Source organism: Oncorhynchus clarkii, chromosome 5, assembly GCF_045791955.1.
Source record: "Oncorhynchus clarkii lewisi isolate Uvic-CL-2024 chromosome 5, UVic_Ocla_1.0, whole genome shotgun sequence".
NCBI lineage: Eukaryota > Metazoa > Chordata > Actinopteri > Salmoniformes > Salmonidae > Oncorhynchus > Oncorhynchus clarkii.
The window spans coordinates 26370726-26394714 of NC_092151.1; the positions used below are offsets into that span (position 1 = coordinate 26370726).

The 23989-nt window shown below is 44.1% G+C and overlaps 1 protein-coding gene across 3 annotated transcripts in view; it reads right to left on the reverse strand.

Moving 5' to 3' along the window:
* LOC139408582 (splicing factor, suppressor of white-apricot homolog) overlaps positions 1–23989 on the reverse strand; it is a 132116-nt gene that overhangs the window by 17722 nt on the left and 90405 nt on the right. For all 3 annotated transcript variants that reach the window (XM_071152646.1, XM_071152645.1, XM_071152647.1), the window contains exons 14-16: positions 6124–6458; positions 1085–1234; positions 729–875 (exon numbers count right to left, since the gene is read on the reverse strand). In XM_071152646.1, coding sequence (XP_071008747.1) covers positions 729–875; positions 1085–1234; positions 6124–6458 — 632 coding nt within the window. The remainder of the gene's footprint in view (positions 1–728; positions 876–1084; positions 1235–6123; positions 6459–23989) is intronic.

Here is a 23989-nt window from a genome sequence, read left to right on the forward strand (position 1 = left end):
GCTACCTGCCCCAATGCATAGTGTCAACTGTAAAGTTTGGTGGAGGAGGAATAATGGTCTGGGGCTGTTTTTCATGGTTTAGGCTAGGCCCCTTAGTTCCAGTGAATGGAAATCTCAATGCTACAGCATACAATGACATTCTAGACGATTCTGTGCTTCCAACTTTGTGGCAACAGTTTGGGGAAGGCTCTTTCCTGTTTCAGCATGACAATGCCCCTGTGCACAAAGCGAGGTCCATACAGAAATGGTTTGTCGAGATCGGTGTGGAAGAACTTGACTGGCCTGCACAGAGCCCTGACCTCAACCCCATTGAACACCTTTAAGATGAATTGGAACGCTGACTGCGAGCCAGGCCTAACCAGTCCCTGACATCATTACTACTGTTGTGACAAAATGGAAGCAAGTGCCTGCAGCAATGTTCCAACATCTGGTGGAAATTCTTACCAAAAGAGTGGAGGCTATTATAGCAGCAAAGGCAGGACCAACTCCATATTAATGCCCATGATTTTGGAATGAGGTATTAGACGAGCAGATGTCCACATACATTTGGTCATGTCATGTAGTTGATTTGATTAAAACACATCGGATGTGTTAATATATGGAAAAATACATGTTTCAAAATGTAGACCAATCGATTGGTCGAAAGAACAGACGACCCGTGGTCGATCAAGATTTTTTAAAGTTGGGGACAGCCCTAATAAACAGCCAGGTGAGGTAGGGTGCTTTACCTGGAAAGGCTGGAGGTGGGGCTTGTGGGAGGGGAGGCGCTTGGGGACTTCTTGGCTCTGCCGGGGGATGTGGAGGGGGAACAGGAGGAGCCCTTGTTCTGGAGCTGGCCCCTAGAACTCTTACTCTTCCTCTTCTCATGAGGGGACCTGGAGCACAGGGAGAGGGATAGAGAGAGAGAGACATGGTGAAACTGCCCAAACCCTTTCAGGAAGTAATGGATTGAGACACAAAACAGACAGTCACTGAGCTGCTGGAGCTCAAACTGCTACATTGAATAGAGAAATGTAGTTCTCTCACAGCATTGTCCCACTGTTCCCCCTTTATGACTGTTTCCAAGGTTCCCAGCCCTATCTACCTGGATCTGGGGTGCCTCCTGGCCAGAGTGAGGTTGTTGCCAAGGCGACAGGCGGCAGGGCCGTAGCGCTCCCTCTCCTTACCCCTCCTCTCAGACGAGCGAGCCCTGCTGTCCCCCCTGTTCTTCCTCCCAGGGGACCTGGAACGAGACCTGCAGACAGACACAGGGAATGAGAGATGAACACAGAGATGGAAGGAGGGAGAGAGAGACAGGGGGGAGAAGAGAAGGGGGGGAGTGAGAGAGAAAGAAAGAGGGAGGGAGAGGTGGGAAGAGGGAACACAGATGGAAGGACGGAGAGGAAAACTCAAAGCAACATAAACTGAAATATGCAGTATTTTCCCCAGTGCCTGAGGCCAAACTAGCTTTTCTCTAGTGGTGAAGCACTGAGACCACTGAGGAGAGATGGAGGGTGTGAAATACTCAATCGGAGGGAAATTGCCAATTTTTTACAATCTGCTGCTTTAACCAGCAGCTGGTCTCTGGGGCTGACCTTCCACGCCCCAGCCTATTCCCCCCTGCCCTGTACTCTGACATCAACTGCTCTACCCACCTCTCAGTATTATTACCAATCAGAGTACTGTTCATGGGTGTGCTCATAGTTACTATATTGAGATGGAGAGCAAAGAAAAAAATATTTTTAAACAGTTCTGAGTCTCCACTTATTAAGTAGAGTTGACCACTTTTCACTTGTTTACTCTTCAGAACCCATAGCGGCCATCAACTGGCGTTAAAAAAAAATAAAAAAAAAAAAATATATATATATATATATATATATATATATATATATATATATATATATATATATATATATATATATATATATATATATATATATATATATAGCTCGCGAACGGCCTTGTTTTTCAAACAATACTATATGTTTCTATATCGCAAAGTGAACTTGCAAACAACCTGCTGTCGTATTCACGTAGCTGTTATCATCAACCAGAAACAGGAAACAGAATATCATTAGATTTTTTAAAACTTCATTAGTCAAAATGAAGGCGCCGAAGCAGAAAACGTTTTCACTGTGACAGAGGCTGTATCTATAGTATATCTATAGTATCTATAGTATAGTGGTTGGTGATACGGATTCAGACACGTCCTTGCACTTTGAAAAGCGATGATGTCGAGGTGAGTGAAATAAGTAAAGAGCAGATATGTTTGGTGTTGTCGATGTTAGATGCTGTGAAACTTGGGGAATAGCTGTCCGATTAGCAAGTCCTGTCATGATCACTTGGCAAGCACATCAGAGGTGAAGCTTGAATGATTGCTCTGTGTCTCATGGAAATAGTTGCCATGTTAGGCTGTTGGTTGTTTTGTCTTGTTTCTACCGATATAATTCATATGGAAATCACCCAAGCTGCTTGCTATTACTAGTTAGTCTGTCAGGCACAGGCAAGAAAAGTGACGTGCTTCCAGCAGTACCATGAGATATTGTAGGCTAAATGCAAACACTAAAGTGGCAGTGTGAAATATGGGAAAATTGTCTCTAACAGTTGTGTTTGTACCTTCTCTATATGACTCTAATTGCATTCAGTGAATTATTGTCAATGCAGGTTACTATTTCAACATTTGTTGTCTCTCAATCTACATTTTGAAATAGTTTCTGAATAGCTGTTTGCATTTGTACATAGCCTACTTTGTGTGGGTTTTGAAATACTTTCTGAATATAGTCCTCTGTTCACATTTTGGAAAACATTTTTATTTTAATGTAAATAATATTTATACGTATAATATATTATACTTGGTACATTCTGAGTAAATCATTTAGTCAAATGTATTCTAGGGGTTTTTGTTGTGTTGAGTGTTAATTGTTTTTTGATAGTGTCTTTAGACAATGGAAGACAAAATGAGTGTTATTTCTATTGAGGTTGTGTTCTTTAAAACTAAAACTTAGAACAAATTACGTTTTTGAGTTATGTCTGTCTGTTTTAAATGTGTGACAAAATGAGATTACTGATCATTTTCAAGACAATCTACAGCAGCATTCTGGAATTCTATTCCGGTCTAAAAGGTTAACCACATCTGTGTTTTGGTAGTAAATAGCATGTTATGGAAGTGTCCGGTCAATTTTCTGTGATTTCACTTGGTTTTGAGAAACGTACCCCACCATCGATAGACTTCCACAAGCTTGTTCTGCAGTTGCAGGGGCACAGATAAAGCATTGACAAAGGTTCACACGACATTGTGTCATTCTGATCTTCATCCACAACGTTATAATATTCTATTTTGTTGGACTCAAGTGATATTTGTTTTGTGTGCACATGCGTGGGCTACGCAGAGAAGTAGTGGCTGGGTGTTGTTGGAGCGTTTGTTCATATTTTATCTGTGCCCCTGAAACTGCAGAATGAGCATGAGGAAGTCTATCGCTGGTGGGTTACGTTTCTCAAAACCAAATCGCACCAGCAAAAAAGTGTCCGGTAACTTCTATAACATCCAAAATACAGATTTGGTTAAAAAACTAAGTTAAATTGTACTTGTTACCCTCTGTTGCTCCAGTTAAGATCACTCTCCATTAAATTGGACATATTAAGGGAGGACAAGAGGCCACTATGTAAATGTCAGTGGCTGTGTTCTAAATGGTCCGTTATTCCTTATAGAGTGCACAAAGCACTGGTCAAAAGTACTGCACTATATAAGGAATAGGTTGCAATTTGAGGCACAACCCGAGTGTCTACAGAGTGGTTAAATCACAGGCTCCTCTCTCTCCCTCTTTATAATACAGGACAGCCATTACGCCAGTACCATGGTGGTTCAGCCGTTTCACATCCCACTGCCAAGAGCAACAACCACACCAAATGACTCACACAATAATAACAAAAACAATCACATTTCCCCTGATTTAAAGGCAACCCCCTCCCCCCACCAACCAGCTACAAATGAGCGTTTATTTAAGAACACTAGCGTATGTGCATGTCTGGATCCACTCTCACTGAGCCACATAGAAACATATTTAACGCACACACACAAACTGGCCACACACAGATGAAAACGTGATCTAATGGAGCCGTTTAAAAAGTACTTTGCAGCCGGGGACACAGTGGACCGCTGGAAGAAAGCCAATTTGGCCCGAGGATAAACACAAACAGAGAGGTCATCCTCTGCAATAGGGGCTGAAGAGGTCACAAAGTGAGCAAAAAGGAAGTTGTCAGAGGAAGGGGTAGAGGGTCATTTAAAATTCAGGGGAAAATCTACATACACTTAGCCTGAGCAGAGTACCAGAGCATATGATCAATGACTCCAAACCTCCATCAAAGAGACACTTTAAAGAGCAAATTGGATGAGTTCTGTCCACATCGAGACTATACCCCAAACGGCACTACCCTTTCTAGTGCACTACTTTTGATCAGGGCCTATAGGGAATAGGGTGTCATTTGGGATGCATCCTTAGGACTCGTAGTGGCTGCTCTTTCCCATCCATCCCCAAATCTCCTACCTTATCATCTGTCCTGTATGGATGTTGTTAACCCCATCCTGGCCCTTCAGGGGCCCACGGGAGCCTCTACACTCCACTGGTAATGATCTTAGACTTCCCCCGGGGCAAAGGGCCCCAATTAAACCCCAGAGGTGGAGCAAGGGCGCAGGGGCTAAGCATGGGGGCAGGACAGACCTGTCAATGACTACAGACAATGTCAGAGGGCTGACAGGACAGAGTTGACCTTGAGACTAAGATAGGATGCAGATGATGGACAGAGAGGAGGAGGGAGGGGTAGGAGGGAGGCGGGGAAGAGAGAGAGAAAGGGAGATGGTGGGAAAGTAGTAGGCCAGTTAATGACGAGCAGCTGACGAGTTAACGAGGGGGGAAACTCCCCCCGTGTCACAGCCAGGGTCCTCATTAACCACAAGGAAGGAAGGGGGGAGAGAGAGAGAGAGCGAGGTCCATTGGACTGCTAAGGGCTAATGGTGTCGAGCAGCATGACACCAATATCCTCTCTCTCTCTGTATGAGTGTGATGGACAGTTATGACAGGGTCAGAGACATGCGTGTGTGTGTGTAATCCTTTCAGTATTTGACAGCACTCAGCGTGTCACTAACAGAGCTGGAGAGGAGGGGGAGAAAGGACACGAGGAGAGTGAGCTGCCAGCTTAACTCGGTTGTCACCCCCGAGACCCAGACAGACAGGCTGCCTCTCAAAGGACACCCTATTCCCTATATAGTGCACTACTTTTGACCAGGGCCCTATTCCCTAAACATTGCACTACTTTTTCCCAGGGTGCTACTTGGGATACACAAAACATATATGCAGCCAGCTAGCCACCTGCAGGAAGGCTCCATTCCCAAGACATCATTCTCAGGATTAGGAAGGAAGATGCTGGGGATTGATATTTTTTTTACGCTGTAAAAGGTTCGAAGCTCATAACCTCTTCCAGCCTCCCAACACAAATCAAAACGCTGACTGATTCTGTGACTGGTCATTATCAGGGATCCATTTCACTCTCCCGCAACCAGGATTTCTGTATTTTATTTGACTTTCTCGGTCGAGGAGAAAAAAAAGAAGATTAAGGGATGAAATTTGGCATGCTTGCACATTAGAGGAGTGAAATATCTGACACGAGGCTCAGCAGAGGCCCCCTTCTAAGCCCTTTAATTCACATACTGTAAGTGATTTAAAACCTCGGGCAGAAACGATTAAATCTCAGAGAAATTACATTATGTTTGTCAGAATGACACGAGGCTGGCATAATTACAACAACTCCACCCGCTGATAATGACAAACTGGCCGTGATTTCCAAAAAGAGTGAGAGGAGGGGGAGAAAACAATTGAGATTAAAAACTTGGAGAGTGTGTGGAGGCATCGGGAAACAGAGAGAGGAAGCCGACACACTATAGTGAAGCCGCAGCAAAAGAATACTGCCAGCCAGCCAGAAAGCCACTTCCTTATTGGGCAGTAGGCATGGTAGAGGCATCAGGTACTGTTAATTAATTATGTTCAAATGTCTGAGCCTCAGGCCAAATGACAACACCTATTCCACTGTAAAGGCCATGTTGTGATGAGAGAGAGAGTTTATTTTGTGGATAGGGGTTGGACCACTCACCTAGACCCGCGGACTGTTTTGTAGGCGCTGGGCAGGGCGTGCTTGGTTTTGGACCGCGACTTGGAGCGAGACCGCGATCTCGCCGGTGACCTCTTCTTGTGTTTCTTCTTCTTCTTGTCTCTGTCTCCTTTCGCTCTGTCCCGCTCCTTCTCCGGTCTTCTGGAGGTAGAGGAGGATGAGGAGGTGGGTAGCAGGAGGGAGGAAGAGGGGGGCTCTTTGCTTTTGAAGGCATTGGCGTCAGGGGGTCTTTGATCAGCAGGGTACACAGGTGCTCTGGAAGCCAACGGAGGGGGGACAGAGACAACGGGGGCCACTGGGAACTTTGGCAGCTGTGGCTAGGATAGAGAGAAGGAAAGAGAGAGAGTGAGAGGATGAGCGTAGGAGAGAAAAGGAGCGGGGAAAGAGGGCATATTAATGACAGACAGATCTGCACCTTGGGCCTTTTCTAGTTTAACGAGTGCAAGAAAATCTGAAGGCTTCCCTCTCAGAATGAGCGTACTGAGGAGTGAGAGAGAGAGGAAGTGAGGGAGCGAGAGCTAGAGAGAGGAAGTGATCGAGAGAGAGAGAGAGAGAGAGAGAGAGAGAGAGAGAGAGAGAGAGAGAGAGAGAGAGAGAGAGAGAGAGAGAGAGAGAGAGAGAGAGAGAGAGAGGGAGCAATAGAGCTAGAGAGAGGAAGTGAGGGAGCTAGAGAGAGGAAGTGAGGGAGCAATAGAGCTAGAGAGAGGAAGTGAGGGAGCGATAGCGCTAGAGAGAGGAAGTGAGGGAGCGATAGAGCTAGAGAGAGGAAGTGAGGGAGCGATAGAGCTAGAAAGAGGAAGTGATAGTGCTAGAGAGAGCATGACGAGGGCATTAACAATTGTCTCCTCCGTTACAGCCACTGGCTTAAGATCATCTGGGAGACGCAATCTAATTCAGCCTGCATCTCCAATCAAAGTTGTGTATGTATGTATGTGTGTGTGTGTGTGTGTGTGTGTGTGTGTGTGTGTGTGTGTGTGTGTGTGTGTGTGTGTACACTCGACCGGCCAAAGTAAAAGGCAAAGCCCTGGGGCAGTGAGATCCTAGTCCTGGCTCTGTCCATAACTACTGCTCGCTGTGTGCTGGTTCTGGTTGGTTCTTCCCTCAGACTTACTCAGCTGCTAATTAAAAGATACTGGCTGGTTACACAACACAATGCAGCCTGATAGCTAGCACCCTGCCCTGCCTGCCTGGCTAACAAAACATAATTGGCCCTTCTCCACTGTCAGCACGAAAGTGCCTCTAATTACTTCAGTATGTGTCTGTCTGGTTAAATTAGATCTTCTGCCCGCTGCTGGATCCAACATCACAACTGGGTGCCAATCAATGTAGCGCCATGCGCCATCAAACTCCATTGAAATTACATTTTGCCATTGAGAGAAGAAAAACACCATATGTATTTATTTCCCAAGCTTTATTTGCCATGGAAAAGCCCTAGCAAGGACTTATGATGTGTAAGGTGTGTGTAATACTGGTGACATTAGGTATGGAAGTGTTCATATGTGGAACAAGAAAAAGTGTGTGAGAAAGAGAGCGACAGAGACAAAGCGACAGAGACAGAGCGAGAGAGCACACCAGAGAGAGCCAGTGTGAATGTCACCTTATCTACTGAGACTCGGCTCTGGCGACAGTGAATCAAAAGAGACGAGGACACAATGTCTTCTCTTCCCAGCATATTTAGAACCTACTCTGTCCCAATTCAGTGAAACAGGACAACTTCTTCCTCCTCCTTTCTTTCCCTCACATGGAATGAGTGAGAGACACACGTTCTTCCCTCCCCTGCTGCTCCAGACAGAGCAAGAGGGGAGACGAAGGCGGAGAAAGATCTGTGTTATTGGCTTTGATAAAGTTTTCGGTATGAATATTTGGTAGTGCGGTGCGCTGTGGTGGCTCAGAGAAGATAATGAGGAGGATGTCTGGGGTTTGATTTCACTTTGGGTTAAGAACAGCATGACATTTGGGTAGGTTTATTCCCAAGGACCATGGGTCGAGGAGAGTGTGTCCGGTCTCTCACGCCTGCTCCAAGGAGATAGGGAAGGCTGCCCTCTCTGAAGCACACCGCACGGGAGAGAAGAAGAGAGGCATGCCAGTGTAAGGAGAATGGGACAGGGAAAGAGAGGAGGAGGGAGAGGGATAGTCTGTTTCAGAAAGGGACAAAAGAAGAAGAGAGAGATGGAAACAATCCATCATGAGCGAGAGAGGGTGTCAGAGGGACAGATATGGAGCAAAAAATGAGCGAGAGGGCAGACAAGGGAAAGAGAAATGGACAGAGGGTGATTGAGAAGGGTGATGAACGAGAGAGGAAAAATAGCCAGAATCCACAACTCCCTGTGTGCAAATAAACTGCTCCAGGTCACCTTGCCTTGCCTGTTGTTGCACTGTAATCAGGCCACTCCACTTCGGCACCCAGAACTGTACTTTCAACACATCCTACCTGTGCACTGTAGCCCGACACCTGCTTGGCCTTGCGCGCACACACAAAACACAGGGTACCTAGAAGCCCGATTCCAGTGACAGCTCAAGCTCTACCATTCACTCTTAATACTCTTTGATTAACGGGCTTTGACAGACTTAATATGTTTACAAGTGGTCCTTTGTAGCTCGATTGGTAGAGCATGGGACATGTAATGCCAGGGTAGTTGGTTTGATTCCCGGGACCACCCATACGTAAAATGTAAGCTAGCATGACTAAGTCGCTTTATATAAAAACGTCTGCAAAATGGCATAGAAACACTGTATATGTAAGTGAACGCAACTACATCTGAAGATCAGGTTCTGGCACTATAATCAATAAATAATTCACACTTATGGCCAACTGTGACTGCTTCTGGTACAATAGCGAAGCCAGACCCAATAGCCAGGCCCTGCGGCTTTCCTGGTGTTTCAGAGCTTAGAGGCAACATTTCAATTTTGTGTGTGTGGGGGCGTTCTGATGAGGGGACCCTGTGGGATGTGAGAGGAGGAGAGGCTGGACACAACTCTAAACACACAAACTGTGCCAGCCAGGGAAAACAAGGCAATCAATCACCTTGATTTGGAAGAGTTCCAATGTTGGATAGACATAGCCAGCTAGCTAACATAGCATCCCTCTCTGTTTGAGCCTTGTGTTTGAGTAGGCTAAACTAGCTAGCTGCATTCGATGCCAGTTGATTGGGGTCGCCAGATGATTTGCCAGCTCCTGAAAGCTTGGCTGCGTGTTTAAACACCCCAGATCCACCAATATTTTCTGGTATAAGCCAACACTGGCTATCAGAGAGACAGAGGGACTGTATGAGAGGGAAAAAGTGGGTGGATAGATGGAGAGAGTGTGAAAGAAAGAGGGGGGGTGAGGTAGAGAAAGGGGAGAAAGAGACTTCTCCCCGCTGGTAATAGAGAGAAGTACACGTGCAATCCCTGTACTGTAATGTGACATAGCCATTCCACTCCATTGTCAGCAGGATGAGGACAGATAACCTACACCATACGGTATCTAAAAGTAATCTCAATCTCACCCTCCCAATTCACTGTGAACAAGAGGTCGCCGATGTTGGTCGCTCTGTTGCTAGCTCCCAACCAACTTTGCAGTCCTTAGGTTATTTTAGTATGATTTTTTTAACGTTATTTGATCAAAAAGTTTCTAGTATTATTTCCTATGATGGAAAAGCACTTCTGGACAAGGGAAAGGCGAGCTAGAGTACTAGACCCATTAAGGAAAAGGGTAAACCACCCTACGCTTCCTAGTCCAATACTTGCTAATGTGCAGTCTCTGAGCTCGCAACATTTATTGTCCAGAGTGCGGATTTCCTACCAGAGAGATACGAGTGACTAATGTAATATGCCTTACAGAGACTTGAATGTCAGGGGAGGTGCCTGATCAGGCTATACAGCCTGCTAAGTTTTCCGTACAATCCGAGGACAGGGGAAAAACAAAGGCGGAGTAGTATGTTTCATGATCAACAACTCATTGTGTGATTGTAAGAACGCACAAACGCCTTAAGAGTTTCTGTTCCCCTGACCTGGAATACCTTACGATAAATGCCGACCCCATTATCTCCCGAGAGAATTCACAGCTGTTTGGATCACGGCTGTGTATATCTCCCCACAAGCTGACACCACGCTGGCATTCAAAGAATGACATGGGACTTTGAACAAATTGGAAAAAGCATATACCGCATTTGTTTTAGCCGGGGACTTTAACAAAGGAAATTTAAGGATGTCTGTTTAACGTTGGTCTGACCAATCGGAAACCAAGCTACAGAAATGTTTTGATCACGCAGACTAGGATATGCTCATGCCGCCTCTGAGAATAACATCGCCGAATACACTGACTCTGTCTCTGGGTTCATCAGAAAGTGCATAGAGAATGTTGTTTCTACAGTGACTATTAGAACATACCCAAAACAAAAACCACAGCTAGATGGCAGCATTACCAAAGAAACTGAAAGTGCGAACCACACGCATTTAACCAAGGCAAGGTAACTGGAAACGTACCAATACAAACAGACCACCTACGACCTCCGCAAGACAATCAAAGAGGCAAAACAAGTTTTTTTGCCCGCTTCGAGGAAAACAACACCGAGTCACCGACATTGCCCCCGCTGCTCACGAGGACTGCGGGCTCCCGATCTCTGGAGCCAACGTGAGTAGGACGTTCAAGTGTGTTAAACCAAGCAAAGCTGCCGGCTCGGTAGCACTCACTTCTGTGATCATGAAGTACTTTGAAAGTCAAGGACCATATCACCTTAACTATACATACAACACCCTTAACTCACTTCAATTTGCATACCACCCCAACAGATCCACGGATGATGCAATCGCCATTGCACCTAGCTAACCACCTGGACAAGAGGAATACCTACGTGAGAATGATGTTCATCGACTCTAGCTCAGCTTTTAACACCATAGTGCCCTGCAAGCTCGTTTCTGTCACAAACTTGGATAAATCCTGCGCCTTGACCTGTTCTTACGGCATGTCGTTTCTGAAGTTTTATTTTGTTCATAAGTGTTTGTGACAAAACCTGCTGGTTTGGACTGGATGTTTACCGGCTAGCCGGCTAGCTAGTTACCCAGCCAGGTAGTTAGCTAGGTTGCAATGGAGCCCGCTTTGCCTGGAATAGCTTACAAACGTTTCCAGCGCTGTAGAAGCTGTGTTTATTACGCTCTTATCTGGGACGCTATTGACAATCCGGAGTTCAATGCTGCAATTTTTTGCTTGCCGAGGATTACAGGAATGAGGTTGCTATCCTGAGCAAGCAAATTTCAATTCTGCGTGAACTTATAGGGAAAACGCAAATTGGAACTTTCCTGTTCTCAACTCCTGTGGCTGGACGCCACTCGGGCTTGATGGATGTCTTTGCCTTGTCAACTGTCCCTGTCCGAATGGCCTGTGCTACCAGGAACTTGTCTGCCAAGGAAGTCATCTCCATTTGCATCTCCTCCTCCATCTTGTAGTGGAGTAGACGGAGAACAGCAAGAGGATTGTTCCAATCAGCGCTGGTACTATGTCCCAAGTTGTGGAAACCAAAGGCAGACTATAGTATCTGCGAGAGCAAGCCATCCTGCTTCTCGTGGGCCCGTGAAAGGTTCCGCGAATAGTTTGAGGGTTAGGAATGGGTGGATTTCTCCATCCACTAAACATTTTAAACCTGTATCAGGAAAGTGTGTCTATCATAGTTCATGTGGTATTCAATGACATTATGAAGGTTAACTCAGAACAGTTGAAGATGGATTTTAAAGAACTGATTGGGTCTCTGCTTGACACCAACAAAGGCCCATAATATCTGGCCCTGTGCCATCTCTAAATTGTGGCATTGAACGTTTCAGCAGACCTTTAGCCCTTCATAACTGGCTACTTGACTATTGCAGCTCTGTTGAGGTAACATTTATAGGCAATTTTGATACCTTCTGGAAACAAAGCTTGTTTTAAAAAGAGGATGGGATCTACCCAAATCTTTTAGGTTCCAGGATCCTTTCACAGGATTATACAGCTGTGTTGAGACAATGACATATCAATGACCCAAACCCAGTTCAGTTCATCCCTACCATTGTGTCGCTGAGTTGTCATAATGCTTCAGCAAATGTACATTATCCCAGGGGCAATGGTAGACACAATGTAAGTAACCTAATATATTTCCATCTAACTGCCCTGAATGCCTCTGCTGATTTTACAGCTTTTGTATGCAGTAATCATGTGCCTTTGAACCAGTTATACTGTTAGAACTGAGTCGGTGTGCCCTAGCATGAAGTCCATTGTGTGCAGCTCACCCTCCACTAACATAAATAACATGAGCATGTCTACTTCTGCTAAGCTTCCCAGTAAAGCAATGAAAACAACCATGCATCCCAGAAGTGCTAAAAATAGCCCACATTAACATATGTAGCTTAAGAAACAAGGTTCATCAAATCAATCATTTGCTAGTAACATTCTGACAATCTCTGAAACTCACTCAGATAATATCTTTGATGATAGTGGTAGCAATACATGGTTGTTACATCTACAGAAAATACAGTAACGCCAATGGTGGAGGTGTTGCTGTTTATATTCAGAACCACATTCCTGTAAAGCTTAGAGAAGATATCATGTTAAATAATGTTGAAGTAATATGGCTATAGGTTCATCAGCCTCACCTAAAGCCCAATGTTTTGGGAAGCTGCTATAGACCACCAAGTGCTAACAGTCAATATCTGGATAACATGTGTGAAATGCTTGATAATGTATGAGATATCAACAGAGGTGTATATTTTCTGGATGATTTCAATATTGATTGGCTTTCATCAATTGGCCCACTCAAGAAAAAGCTTAAAACTGTAACCCGTGCCTGCAATCTGGTTCAGGTTATCAGTCAACCTACCAGGGTAGTTACAAACTGCACATGAATGAACTCAACATGTATTGATCAAATCTTTACTAATGCTGCAGAAATTTGCTTTAAAGCAGTATCCAAATTCATCAGATGTAGTGATCATAATATAGTAGCCATATCTAGGAAAACCAAAGTTACAAAGGCTGGGCATAATATAGTGTATAAGAGGTCATACATAAGTTTTGTAGTGATTCCTATGTTGTTTATGTAAAGAATATGTGTTGGTCTGTAGTGTGTAATGGGGAGCAACCAGATTCTGCAATTGACACATTTTTATGGAATGGTCTGACTACCCATGTGAGAGACAAAGACTTTGTCTCAACCTTTAAGTCTTTATTGAAGACGCATCTCTTCGGTAGGTCCTATAATTGACTGTAGTCTGGCCCAGGAGTGTGAAGGTGAATGGAAAGGCACTGGAGCAACGAACCGCCCTTGCTGTCTCTGCCTAGCCGGTTTCCCTCTCTCCACTGGTATTCTCTGCCTCTAACTCTATTACAGGGGCTGAGTCACTGGCTTACTGGTGCTCTTCCATGCCGTCCCTAGGAGGGGTGCGTCACTTGAGTGGGTTGAGTCACTGACGTGATCTTCCTGTCTGGGTTCGCTCCCCCCTTTGGGTTGTGCCATGGCGGAGATCTTTGTGGGCTATACTCGGCCTTGTCTCAGGATGGTAAGTTGGTGGTTGAAGATATCCCTCTAGTGGTGTGAGGGCTGTGCTTTGGCAAAGTGGGTGGGGTTATAACCTGCCCGTTTGGCCCTGTCCGGGGGTATCATCGGATGGGGCCACAGTGTCTGCTGACCCCTCCTGTCTCAGCCTCCAGTATTTATTCTGCGGTACTTTGTGTCGGGGGGCTAGGGTCAGTCTGTTATATCTGGAGTATTTCTTCGGTGTCCTGTGTGAATTTAAGTATGCCCTCTCTAATTCTCTCTTTCTATGTCTTGGGGGACCTGAGCCTTAAGACCATGCCTCAGGACTACCTGACATGATGACTCCTTGCTGTCCCCAGTCCACCTGGCCGTGCTGCTGCTCCAGTTTCAACTGTTCTGTCTGCGGCTATGGAACCCTGACCTGTTCACCGGACGTGCCACCTGTCCCAGACCTGCCGTTTTCAACTCTCTAGAGACAGCAGGAGCGGTAGAGATACTATTAATGATCGGCTATGAAAAGCCAAATGACATTTACTCCTGAGGTGCTGACCTGTTGCAACCTCGACAACTACCGTGATTATTATTATTTGACCATGCTGGTCATTTATGAACATTTGAATATCTTGACCATGTTCTGTTATAATCTCCACTCGGCACAGCCAGAAGAGGACTGGCCACCCCTCATAGCCTGGTTCCTCCCTAGGTTTCTTCCTAGTTTTTTTCCTTTCTAGGGAGTTTTTCCTAGCCACCGTGCTTCTACACCAGCATTGCTTGCTGTTTGGGGTTTTAGGCTGGGTTTCTGTACAGCACTTTGTGACATCAGCTGATGTAAGAAGGGCTTTATAAATACATGTGATTTGATTTATTCCAGTTACTAATAAGCCTGCACCAAGAAAATGACTAAAAACTGTTAAATCCCAGTGGATTGATGAGGAATTGAAACTATACTATGAATCAAATAAATTATATAAAAGAATGAGAGTAAGCTTTGGAGCACCTTAAATGAATGTTTGGGGAAAAAAGGCAAACACAACACCATCATTCATTGAATCAGATGGCTCATTCATCACAAAACCCACTGATATTGCTAATTACTTTAATACGTTTTTCATTGGCAAGATTAGCAAACTTAGGCATGACATGCCAGCAACAAAAGCAGAAACTTTCAAAATAAAGAAAAACCCTTGAATGAGTAGGTGTTTTAAAACTTTTGGCAGGTAGTGTACACACACACACTTCCTGTTTCCCAGACATAGCTCATTGTAATATTATTTGTACTTTGTATTTAGTTTATACACACACCACATATTTATTTAAATACAGAATTCTTGACATGGCTCACTCTAATATATCTACTGATGTACAGTGCACTCGAAAAGTATTCAGACCCCTGGACTTTTTCCACATTTTGTTACATTACAGCCTTATTCTAAAATTGATTAACCATTTTTTCCCCACATCAATCTACACACAATACCCCATAATGGCTAACATTACTAAAACAGGTTTTTAGACATTTTTGCAATTATGCTGCAGGACTTAGAGGTGATTTGTGGTTTAGTACGGTACTCTGCGTCACCACTTCAAATCAAATCAAATTTATTTATATAGCTCTTCTTACATCAGCTGATATCTCAAAGTGCTGTACAGAAACCCAGCCTAAAACCCCAAACAGCAAGCGATGCAGGTGTAGAAGCAGTGCAAGGGGGAGTTAGAGCACTGATTATGCTTTTGGGTCCTACTGTGCCTAACTGAATGAATGGGCAACATTAATCTAAATAGAAACTGAATTGTGCACGACTTCAGTATTACTTACTAAAACTGTTGTTACACTAAAGTTATAATTTTATTTTGTTAGGATTATTTTGCTCTTACTGTAGTCCACTCCTGACCGGTCAGGTTGTACAGCGCATGAGTGGCGCAACGGTCTAAGACAATGCATAGCAGTGCAAGCTGTGATGCTACAGATGCTGGTTCATTACTCGTGCCGGCCTCGACTGGGTTTTTGTTTCTCTCCCTCTAAAAACAGAAATGAATCATTCCAAATAACAAACTGGCTTTATTTACTAACTAGTAAAAACGTCTCACCCCATGTTAAAGAACAAACTTTTTCCTCGCTCATTTTACGTTATTTGAAAACGGAATCATCTCCAAAATATTGTTATTTTTTTAAAACAAAACAATTATTATTACATTTAGAATGATATAAAATCAAATCAAATCAAATGTATTTATATAGCCCTTCGTACATCAGCTGATATCTCAAAGTGCTGTACAGAAACCCAGCCTAAAACCCCAAACAGCAAGCAATGCAGGTGTAGAAGCACGGTGGCTATGAAAAACTCCCTAGAAAGGCCAAAACCTAGGAACAAACCTAGAGAGGAACCAGGCTATGTGGGGTGGCCAGTCCTCTTCTGGCTGTGCCAGTACATAAAAGCCCATTGGATATTCTCACAGATACATTATTAACTCTGTTATTAGCAGGACAAAATATATTGGTCATGGCTCCAAATGAGAATGCCTTGCAGTTCTCCAGCTGTATACACTGAAAGCGTGTGAGGTTCAAGACACGAAGGCAGGGGTCATGGGATGGACCTCAGAGCAGCGCACAGAAGATGGACCTAGCCCATGGGGATGGGAGGTGGAGGAGTGGACCCCCACCCCGCCACACTGGGAAGCACAGAGCAACACTAAGGCGCATTGCACTAATAATGGCGCTGACTAGGGAAACGTTCCCACTGTTCTTAGTGCCTTGTTCAAACTAAAACAATGTAACTAATAGTGGCATCTATGTTTTCGTTAATAAAATAATGATAAAAATACTCTTTCAAAATGCATGTACAGGGAAGATGGTTAAAATTGATGGGAAGATGTATGGAGCCAAATACAGGACCATTCTGGAAGAAAACCTGATGGAGTCTGCAAAAGACCTGAGACTGGGACGGAGATTTGTCTTCCAACAAGACAATGATCCAAAACATAAAGCAAAATCTACAATGGAATGGTTCAAAAATAAACATATCCAGGTGTTAGAATGGCCAAGTCAAAGTCCAGACCTGAATCCAATCGAGAATCTGTGGAAAGAACTGAAAACTGCTGTTCACAAATGCTCTCCATCCAACCTCACTGAGCTCGAGCTGTTTTGCAAGGAGGAATGGGAAAAAATGTCAGTCTCTCGATGTGCAAAACTGATAGAGACATACCCCAAGCGACTTACAGCTGTAATTGCAGCAAAAGGTGGCGCTACAAAGTATTAACTTAAGGGGGCTGAATAATTTTGCACGCCCAATTTTTCAGTTTTTGATTTGTTAAAAAAGTTTGAAATATCCAATAAATGTCGTTCCACTTCATGATTGTGTCCCTCTTGTTGTTGATTCCTCACAAAAAAATACAGTTTTATATCTTTATGTTTGAAGCCTGAAATGTGGCAAAAGGTCGCAAAGTTCAAGGGGGCCGAATACTTTCGCAAGGCACTGTGTATATATATATTGCATGACATAATCATTTGATCACCTACCAACCAGTAAGAATTCCGGCTCTCACAGACCTGTTAGTTTTTCTTTACGAAGCCCTCCTGTTCTCCACTCATTACCTGTATTAACTGCACCTGTTTGAACTCGTTACCTGTATAAAAAGACACCTGTCCACACACTCAATCAAACAGACTCCAACCTCTCTACAATGGCCAAGACCAGAGTGCTGTGTATGGACATCAGGGATAAAATTGTAGACCTGCACAAGGCTGGGATGGGCTACAGGACAATAGGCAAGCAGCTTGGTGAGAAGGCAACAACTGTTGGCGCTATTATTAGAAAATGGAAGAAGTTCAAGATGACGGTCAATCACCCTCGGTCTGGGGCTCCATGCAAGATCTCACCTTGTGGGGCATCAATGATCATGAGGAAGGTGAGGGATCAGCCCAGAGCTACACGGCAGGACCTGGTCAATGACCTGAAGAGAGCTGGGACCACAGTCTCAAAGAAAACCATTAGTAACACACTACGCCGTCATGGATTAAAATCCTGCAGCGCATGCAAGGTCCCCCTGCTCAAGCCAGCGCATGTCCAGGCCCGTCTGAGGTTTGCCAATGACCATCTGGATGATCCAGAGTAGGAATGGGAGAAGGTCATGTGGTCTGATGAGACAAAAATAGAGCTTTTTGGTCTAAACTCCACTCGCCGTGTTTGGAGGAAGAAGAAGGATGAGTACAACCCCAAGAACACCATCCCGACCGTGAAGCATGGAGGTGGAAACATCATTCTTTGGGGATGCTTTTCTGCAAAGGGGACAGGACGACTGCACTGTATTGAGGGGAGGATGGATGGGGCCATGTATCACGAGATCTTGGCCAACAACCTCCTTCCCTCAGTAAGAGCATTGAAGATGGGCCGTGGCTGGGTCTTCCAGCATGACAATGACACGAAACACACAGCCAGGGCAACTAAGGAGTGGCTCCGTAAGAAGCATCTCAAGGTCCTGGAGTGGCCTAGCCAGTCTCCAGACCTGAACCCAATAGAAAATCTTTGGAGGGAGCTGAAAGTCAGTATTGCCCAGAGACAGCCCCAAAACCTGAAGGATCTGGAGAAAGTCTGTATGGAGGAGTGGGCCAAAATCCCTGCTGCAGTGTGTGCAAACCTGGTCAAGAACTACAGGAAACGTATGATCTCTGTAATTGCAAACAAAGGTTTCTGTACCAAATATTAAGTTCTGCTTTTCTGATGATCAAATACTCATGTCATGCAATAAAATGCAAATGAATTACTTAAAAATCATACAATGTGATTTTATGGATTTTTGTTTTAGATTCCGTCTCTCACAGTTGAAGTGTACCTATGATAAAAATTACAGACCTCTACATGCTTTGTAAGTAGGAAAACCTTCAAAATCGGCAGTGTATCAACATACTTGTTCTCCCCACTGTACTTGTGGTGGTAGAAACATGTTTTGTCTAACGCAGCTGTATTGATCCTCTGGGCATAATAAACTTGGTTAAGCTTTCATAATGTCCGTTGAGTTTTTACTCTGAGAATTAGAACCCAACACCATGCTGGTCAAGTGTGCATTCAATTCTAAATAAATCACTGACTGTGTCACCAGCAAAGCACCATCACACCACCTCCTCCATGCTTCACGGTGGGAACCCCACAAGTGGAGAGTGATGGAGTGCTGTATCAGATGATCTGGTCCCCACAATCACCTGACCTCAACCCAATTGAGATGGTTTGGGATGAGTTGGACCGCAGAGTGAAAGAAAAGCAGCCAACAAGTGCGCTCAGCATATGTGGGAACTCCTTCAAGACTGTGGGAAAAGCATTCCAGGTGAAGCTGGTTGAGAGAATGCCAAGATTGTGCAAAGCTGTCATCAAGGCAAAGTGTGGCTACTTTGAAGAATTTAAAATATAAAACATTTTAGTTGATCAATTATAGAATAAGGTTGTAGCGTAACAAAATGTGGAAAAGGTGGGGGTCTGAATACTTTCCAAAGGCAGTGTACATATCATTCTTAGTATGTCTTGAGCAAATTATTCCGTTGTACATACTTAGACTGCATTTTGATTACTGTTACTGCTATTTGGATTGTTAATTGGATTCGTCCCAACGTTAGAGATTTCTTGTATTTTTTGTAGTACATAAAAAAAAAGTTTTAATTATTTGTGTACTTGTTTGAGATTTTACTGCATTGTTAGAAACTAGTAACATAAGAATTTCACTACACCCGCTATAACATCTGCTAAGCTGTGCACCCGACCAATAAACTTTGATTTGATTTCATAGATACTACCGTTCAAAAGTTTGCCGTCACTTAACAATGTCTCAGAATAAGAATAGACTGATGAATTTCAGAAGAAAGTTCTTTGTTTCTGGCCATTTTGAGCCTGCAATTGAACCCACAAATGCTGATACTCAACTATTCTAAAGAAGGCCAGTATTATTGCTTCTTTAATCAGGACAACAGTTTTCAGCTGTGCTAACATAATTGCAAATGGGTTTTCTAATGATCAATTAGCCTTTTAAAATAATAAACTTGGATTAAGCTAACAACGTGCCATTGGAAAACAGGAGTGATGGTTGCTGATACTGGGCCTCAGAACACCTCATGTAGATATTCCATAAAAACATCTGCCATTTCCAGCTACAATAGTCATTCACAACATTAACAATGTCTACACGGTATTTCTGATCAATTTGATGTTATTTTAATGGACAAAAAAAATGATATTTCTAAGTGACCCCAAACTTTTGAACGGTAGTATATACCGCTGGAAGTGAATGCAGGAATTAAACATTTAACTATGCAAAGTAGCAAAAGCTGTGTGCATTAAGGATAAAGACACTTGGCTCAAATATAAGCCTGTCTCTAATAAGCACCTATTGTGCTCATTGATTTAAGAAAATAAACGCCCAGGCTAAAAATTGAAGTTTTACGCTAGGCCTATCTTAGTGGGGCACATATCCCGGAGGTGCTGGGAGACTATGGGCCAGGACAGGCAGATACTTCAGATATTTGTATCCAGGAGAGTCCGAAAGAGAGAGAGAGCAAAATATATAGAGAAAAATAAAGAGAGAACAAGAGCAAGCGCGCACGCAAGAGGAAGAAAGGGGGAGTAGTATTGCGGTGTCTGCAGTTCAGCTCTCCACCCCGGTTTTGTCTCTAATCATCATGCCCATTAGCCCGACTGGCCTCTGGCTGGGCTCCGGCAGGCCCTTTAAAGAGGCTGAGCTACCTACTGGAGAGACAAAGGTCTCCCAGGAGAGAGGCCATTCCTTTGAACAGAGCATGCCAGCCCAGAGACAAAGAGCACAATCAATTAGAGTGCCACAGCAGCTCTAGAGGGAAGTGACTAGGGCCCCTGGGTAAGGAGGGAGGCAGAGAAAAAGAGACAAGCAGAGAAACGAGAGAGAAAGAGAGACGCACACACACACTTGCAAAAACACATACTGTACTTACAAACACAGGCACGTACACACCCACGCGTACGCTCCTGCCAAAACATCTTCATGTAAGTGCACACACAGAGAATGTATCATACTCAATCATTTACGAGATTAGATTGAAAGGCATCAATATGTATGAACTTTTTCCTTGAGATTTATTCTATAAATAAATCAATAGATTTGAAGGGTTGGGGAGTAGGAGATGGGGCCGTCCACAGTGAACGATTTGACTCAATTCAACAGAGGACACAGCGTGCACCGTGGCCAGTGGTGAGTGAGTGCGTGAACACACACACACACACTTTATGTTCATGTTGTTATCTTTTCTTGTTGCATGGTTGAGAAGGACCCGTCTCCCCGATGGTAAGGGAGTGAACAGCTCGTGGCTGGGGTATGTGTGGTCCTTGATAATTCTGCGGGACCTCCTCCGGCACGGTCTCAAGTAGATGTCCTGGATGGGTGGGAGCACGGTCCCAGTGATGTACTGGGCTGTCTTCACCACCCACTGGAGGGCATTGCAGAATCTAAAGGAATTAGCCAAACAGACTGTGTGGTATAGGGGGCTGGCAGTGCTGTTTAGTGATATTGTGTATTTCTCATCAGTGGCCCATATGCGCTGATGTACGGAGCAACTCTGCTCAGTCAGATGAAGAAGTATACTTTGTCTCTGTGCTGGAATGTGTGGTGAACCTTGACCCAGCTATGCCTCAGCCAATCAGAGTGTGGTCTCTGCTGCCACTGGGCTTACTGTGCTCCTTACCATACTCTACGTTTATATTTTAGTTATTTAGGAGACGCTCTTATCCAGTGACATACACTTGCTGCATTCATTTTAACATAGCTAGTTGAGATAACCACATATCACAGTTGTGGTAAGTACATTTTTCCTCAATGAAGAAGCCTTTGTCACCAAAGTCAGTGCTAGTAGGAAAAGACGAGTGCAAATTGAAATGTCTTATTTTAGAGACTCTTTGAAGAGGTAGGGTTTCAGACATTTTCGGAAGATGGGCAGGGACTCTGATCTCATCCAATCACTTATTTTGGAGGGTATTCAGATGATGAAAGTTTGCCATTAGAATATATGTGCAAAGCAAAGTTTAAACTTTCAGTATGTGTTATTGCATTAAGGATTATCTGTCAAACGAGACAAGTTCTATCCTATTGCTTATTTGCAGAGGACAAAACAGTAGTGGGCTTGATTACCAACAACGTCAAGACAACCTACAGGGATGAGGTGAGGGCACTCGGAGTGTGGTGTCAAAAAAACAACCTTTCACACAACATCAACAAAGCAAAGGAGATGATCGTGGTCTTCAGGAAAGCAGAGGGAGCACCCCCCTATCCATATCGACGGGACAGTAGTGGAGAAGGTGGAAAGTTTTTAGTTCCCCGGGAACACACATCACGGGCAAACTGAAATGGTCCACCCATACAGACATTGTGGTGAAGAATGAACAGCAACTCTTCAACCTAAGGAGGCTATAGAAATTTGGCTCGTCACCTAAAACCCTCGAAGACTTTTACAGATGCACAATTGAGAGCATTCTGTTCGGTTGGATCACTGCCTGGTACGGCAACTGCATCGCCAGCAACCGCAAGGCTCTCCAGAGGGTGGTGCAGTCTGCACAACGCATTACAGGGGGCAAACTACCTGCCCTCCAGGACACCTACAGCACCCGATGTCACAGGAAGGCCAAAAAGATCATCAAGGACAATAACCACCCGAGCCACTCCCTGTTCATCCAACTATCATCCAGAAGACGAGGTCAGTACAGGTGCATCAAAGCTGGGACCGAGATACTGAAAAACAGCTTCTATCTCAAGGCCATCAGACTGTTAAATAGCCATCACTAACACAGAGAGGCTGCTGCCTACATACAGACTCAGATCTTTAGCCACTTCAATAAATGGATCACTAGACACTTAAAAAAGCCACTTTAATAATGTTTACATATGTATTAGGTAGTTGTTGTGAAATTGTTAGATATTACTGCACTGTCGGAACTAGAAGCACAAGCATTTCTCTACACTCACATTAACATCTGCTAACCATGTGTATGTGACCAATAAAATTTGATTGAATTTGATTTATTAAAAACATTAGCAAAGCTATGGTAAACCATGTGATAACTAAATCTAAATTTGACAGATAATTGTAAATGCAATAACATATTGAAGAGAAGAATATTCACAGGGGTACTATGTACCAGGCGAGTGATGCCAACTTATGCTCCCTGTTTAGGATGTCTGTCTCCTGTCCCCGTCCCAGAGAACAGGCTTTGTTTCTGGATAGCACAGCTAGTTGCCCATTCCCCCCTCCGTGGATGGATACACCTGTCCGTAACGTAATACCTTGTTAAAGCCCAGATCCTGCTGCAAGTTTAGCACCGATTGAACAGGCTTGAATAGATTACAAAGGAAAAAGTAAACCTTGAGACAACACCAGTACCTAACCCCTGCATCCGGCCGCCTACCATCCTGCCTGCACCTCGGGCCAATCGTGAAACGGCCCAACAGACTCCAGAACTCTAAGACTCTTTCACTTTCTAGTTTCTACCCCAAATCTGGTTTGGATCAAGAAACTAAGAAGTTCCTAGACCGCATTAGGCAGAGACGCCTGACAGAACATTTAGGGCTCTCGTTTTCTTCTCTTCGCACATGTGTTTTATTGGACAATGCTTTGAGGATTTAATGTTGCGTAGAAGACTAAATGAAAGCGTGCAGAAACAAAACCAGAAGGCAGCAGAAGGAGAAAAACAAGAAAAAAACTACAGGCCTGTTCTCCGTTTTCCTTTTAATTGCACTCTGTCTTTTTTTCTATCCTCGGGGGAAAAAATTGAGGGAAAGTTGCAAATAACTGTGGGATCGATAGAGCCGCAGGAAATTAGGCTATTTGGAGTGTTCAATCAGGGGCCCTGCCTCTGCTTACTTTAATTTGTTTATACATAAATTCAAGGCCGGAGATTGAAGAGCACTCTCTGCTCGTACCCTGACTTAAATTGAATAAATTGAACCGGGATTAGTTCTCCCAGCAGAACGCAGTGTGACCTCGGCAAAAACTGTGCTCTCGCACAGGGAAGATTTGTCACACGAGAAGGAAGGAGAGAGAAGGACCAGATGCAGGGCCAAAGAAAAAAGCTCCTAAAGAGTAGATTTTGATACATCTGCTGAAACCTCACTGACTACTTAATTCTTGTGAGGCTGTTTCTCATCCATAATGTGAATTTGGCACTTTGCGAGCCTCCTTAGCTGTTTACTCAGATGTCCTGGTGCTGAAGCTGCCTGCCACAGAAGGCATCTCTCCCAATGATCCTCTGGCAATTACTGAAAATGTGTATTTGATTAAATTGTTTCCAATTTGAATCCCAAATTGTGACGCATCAGGCTTTTAGTCAGTCTGTTTACTCAAATGAATTCAGATTTTGCAA